Source organism: Athene cunicularia (assembly GCF_003259725.1).
Source record: "Athene cunicularia isolate RWA chromosome 1 unlocalized genomic scaffold, athCun1 chr1_part2, whole genome shotgun sequence".
Lineage (NCBI taxonomy): Eukaryota > Metazoa > Chordata > Aves > Strigiformes > Strigidae > Athene > Athene cunicularia.
The window spans coordinates 3,817,285-3,820,498 of NW_020799092.1; the positions used below are offsets into that span (position 1 = coordinate 3,817,285).

The window sequence follows — 3,214 nt, forward strand, 5'->3', positions numbered from 1 at the left end:
GGCGTGCGGTATCCGCCGGTGACGCACGGCGCGGCGGGGTCCCTGATTGGGCCGTCCAGCCTTTCGCCGGGCTGGGTCCCTGGGGCGTGCTGATTGGCCGGGCGGCCCCGCGTAGCCGCTGTGACGTCTCGGTCTCCGGGTCAGCTGCGGTGGCGTCGCGGCCTGGTCCGCAGTGGTCGCCCCCGCCAGCAGCGACAGCAGGGCACCGGGCGGGACAGGACTGTGGGGGTCCCGCCCCGCTCCCGGCAAGAAGTCGGGCAGCACCCGGTCCAGTGGGTCCGTCCTAGGTTCTTGCCTCTGAGGGGAGACCCAACCGGAACGGCTTCATGACGGTTAATTCTAACGTGCCAAACCACGTGGCTGAGCTGAAATTAATACAAAGCAGAAAGGCAACCGGGGCCGTGTAACGGATGTGCTACCCCCAGCCCAGCGGCCTGGTTCCGTTTACTTAATCCCGGGTCAGGCATGGGAGACAAAGAGATGTCAGGGAGCGACTTCTCTTCGCTAGGATGCTTGTTGAGTGACAGCAGCAGGTTATTAAACACGTGCAGGCATGTACACATCAGGGCTAGGCGGGCGCAGGTGTGACTGGATATGTGTGTCCGAACCAGCACTGATAGAATACACTTCTTAAAACACAATTCCCTTTATCTAACTGACATTCAGCATCATTTTAATGGCTCCGTTCTCATCAACTGTTGAGTGGAGTTATGGTTGCACTTGTAAGAAAAGCTACTGTAATACCCGCTTTTTAGAGACCCTTCCTTAAAATTGAAGTTACTGTTAACGTGTTGCAGATAATTCAATTTACAGAGCACTAAGATCCAATCTCAGAAAAAATATTTCCACAATTTTCTATCCATCCTAACTCCTACATTTTATGACTATCCCTTTCTTAACCATCGTGTTGCCATCTAGTGCTCAAAAGCTGTCAATGACTGTCAAAGGAATCAGTTCTAGATGTCCACAACTAGGATCATGTTCAACTTTTAAAGTGAGCTTAATAGGAGAGAGAAAAGGCAACGTAAAAAGCCATTTAAATAAAACCATCAACCTCCCTCAATTTTCTGGATTTCACAAGGGAAGATGCAATGCTCAGACAGGAATCTTCTCTAACAAGTTCAGGAAAAGATACCCTACCCAGTGATCCTCAGCCATTCAGAACACATCCTGGCTTTGCTTTTTCTTTAGCATTTTGTTAGTCATTATGTTACCCTGGGTTGAAGGGGAAGTAACTGGCAGATACAGATTAAAATTTTCTCTACGGAAACATTTTAGCTATTATTTGTACCTGCACCAATACAACCTTTAGCTCTAGGCACTCTCTAGAGAGCGAAGATTGCTTTTTCCATCTATTCCTGGCCAAATTTCAGTTTTTCCAGAACTGGTTTCAGTGAGCCATTTATTTTTCTTCTGGAGCAATATATTACAGGCTTTGAATGGAGCCAACCTCTAGTTGATCTGGAAAGTAAACTGCAGAATACAGCAGCTAGACTAAATAACTCAGAACAACAAATACATCACAGCCATTCTCAGGGTATGGTCAGTTCCCTTAACTTCATCTACTGAGCTGCAAATAGGTTGGTATTTTCCCATCTGTGATATCAACACTTTTCCAAAATCCCACCAGTTTAACTAGTGAGACACTTCAAGAATTGAAAACCAGATTTTTGGTCTACCGTATCTTAAAACTTGTAGTTCACATTTCCTTGATTTACCTAAGTAGCCCAAATCTCCCCAGTTTTACGGATCTATTGTGCCTATCCACTATACTCCGGGGATTAAACTATCCCTGAGCTTTAATACAGGGGAAGGAAAATGTATAAATTTAGACAAATTATTCTATCTGAAGTGCCTTTTTGACAAAATACTTTGTTTTCCCTGTTAGAAAACCAACCCAAACAAGTACTCTTTTGTTAGCCTTGCTTAAAGCTCCTCCTCCATGTAAACAAGCCTCACATTTTTAGCTACTGTTGTCATCCTTATTACAGCTTTCTCATGTATCTTGCATCTCTGAAAAGACAGCACCAACAATTCAAGCTAGTATTTCTTTGCTTGCTGTTCCAGATTACAAGACAAGCAAGAAAATGGCAGCCCCCTTTGTATATCTAACGTAACTGGCAGTAATCAGTTCACTAATTAAATTTTTCTCACATTCACAGTGTGTAAGAACAGCACAGGAAGCCTACATTCAGAGAGTCAACTGCTCAGAGATGCTGAGAAACATGTAATTAATTCCTTAAGTAGTATTCATCTCTGCTGTTACCACTAGCTCACTGCATGGAAAGAAAAAAAAAAACCCTTCAATATTAAAAAGAGATTTGTGCTACTGCAGTGCATGCCAGAACGTTCCAAAGAAAGTGCCTTTGCTCTTGAGAAGCAGAAAATTCCCCACATACAGGAGGTGGCTGGAAAAATTCTACATTAAATGGGCAAATTCTCTTACCTACAGACTTAGAGGGGGGAAACCAAGAACCCTTGCAACTCGTTAAGATAGTTTAGCAGTGAAGGCTATCAAGCTTTTCCACTACAAACAGCCTTTTTCTCACTCCGTGGAGGCTGCCTGTCATATCACATGTCCAGGCTGGGTCTGGTATGCTTGATAAACTGAGAGGGATTCCCAGTTATGGCTTTCACACCATAGTGGCAACCTCAAATTGACAGAAAACACAAGCTAGAAAACCCATCCCGTTCCGATAATTCTAGGATGTTTATTCAGGAATAGGTAACGCAGCAGAATTATCTTAACCCTTCCCTCCCGGCTGCTGAGGCAGCCTGAAGCCCACCAGGCCGGCGACCTCCTCAGGCGAGCGCTCGCCCTTGCCATGATACTCCTGATGAAGGGCCGTGTGCTCCCGGACGCTGCGGAGCAGGCAGAGGTAGGTGGCGGCCTGGAAGTGCAGCTCCTGCTGGGCCCGGCACAGCTTCTCGCTGGTGACCTACCGAGAGGAGGGAACAAGCCCCGGACACTTCACCTCCCGCCGAAGCCACGGGCTCCGGCCGCGGTAGGGGCGCCCCCGCCTCGCCTCACCTCCCCAAGGGGTGTCAGGCGGGAGGGGCGGGGGAGGGGGACCCCGCGCGTACCCGGTGGGCGCGGAAGGCCGCAACGATGTGCTGGTAGGCGGCCGTGTCGCGGTAGGTGCGGCCCGCCCGGCCGCTGGCGTGGCGGAGCTCCCGCAGGAGCCCGCGCAAGGTCCGCAGCGGAGAGCCCAGC

General features: G+C 48.6%; 1 protein-coding gene across 1 annotated transcript; it reads right to left on the minus strand.

The window, feature by feature from the left end:
- Nucleotides 1–2,691: 2,691 nt before the first annotated feature.
- Nucleotides 2,692–3,210, minus strand: FMC1 (formation of mitochondrial complex V assembly factor 1 homolog; the record flags this gene model as incomplete). The annotated part of the gene is made up of 2 exons (XM_026863177.1): nt 2,692–2,939; nt 3,085–3,210. Coding segments are annotated over 2 exons (321 nt in total), but the record flags the coding sequence as incomplete, so codon positions are not given.
- Nucleotides 3,211–3,214: the final 4 nt, after the last annotated feature.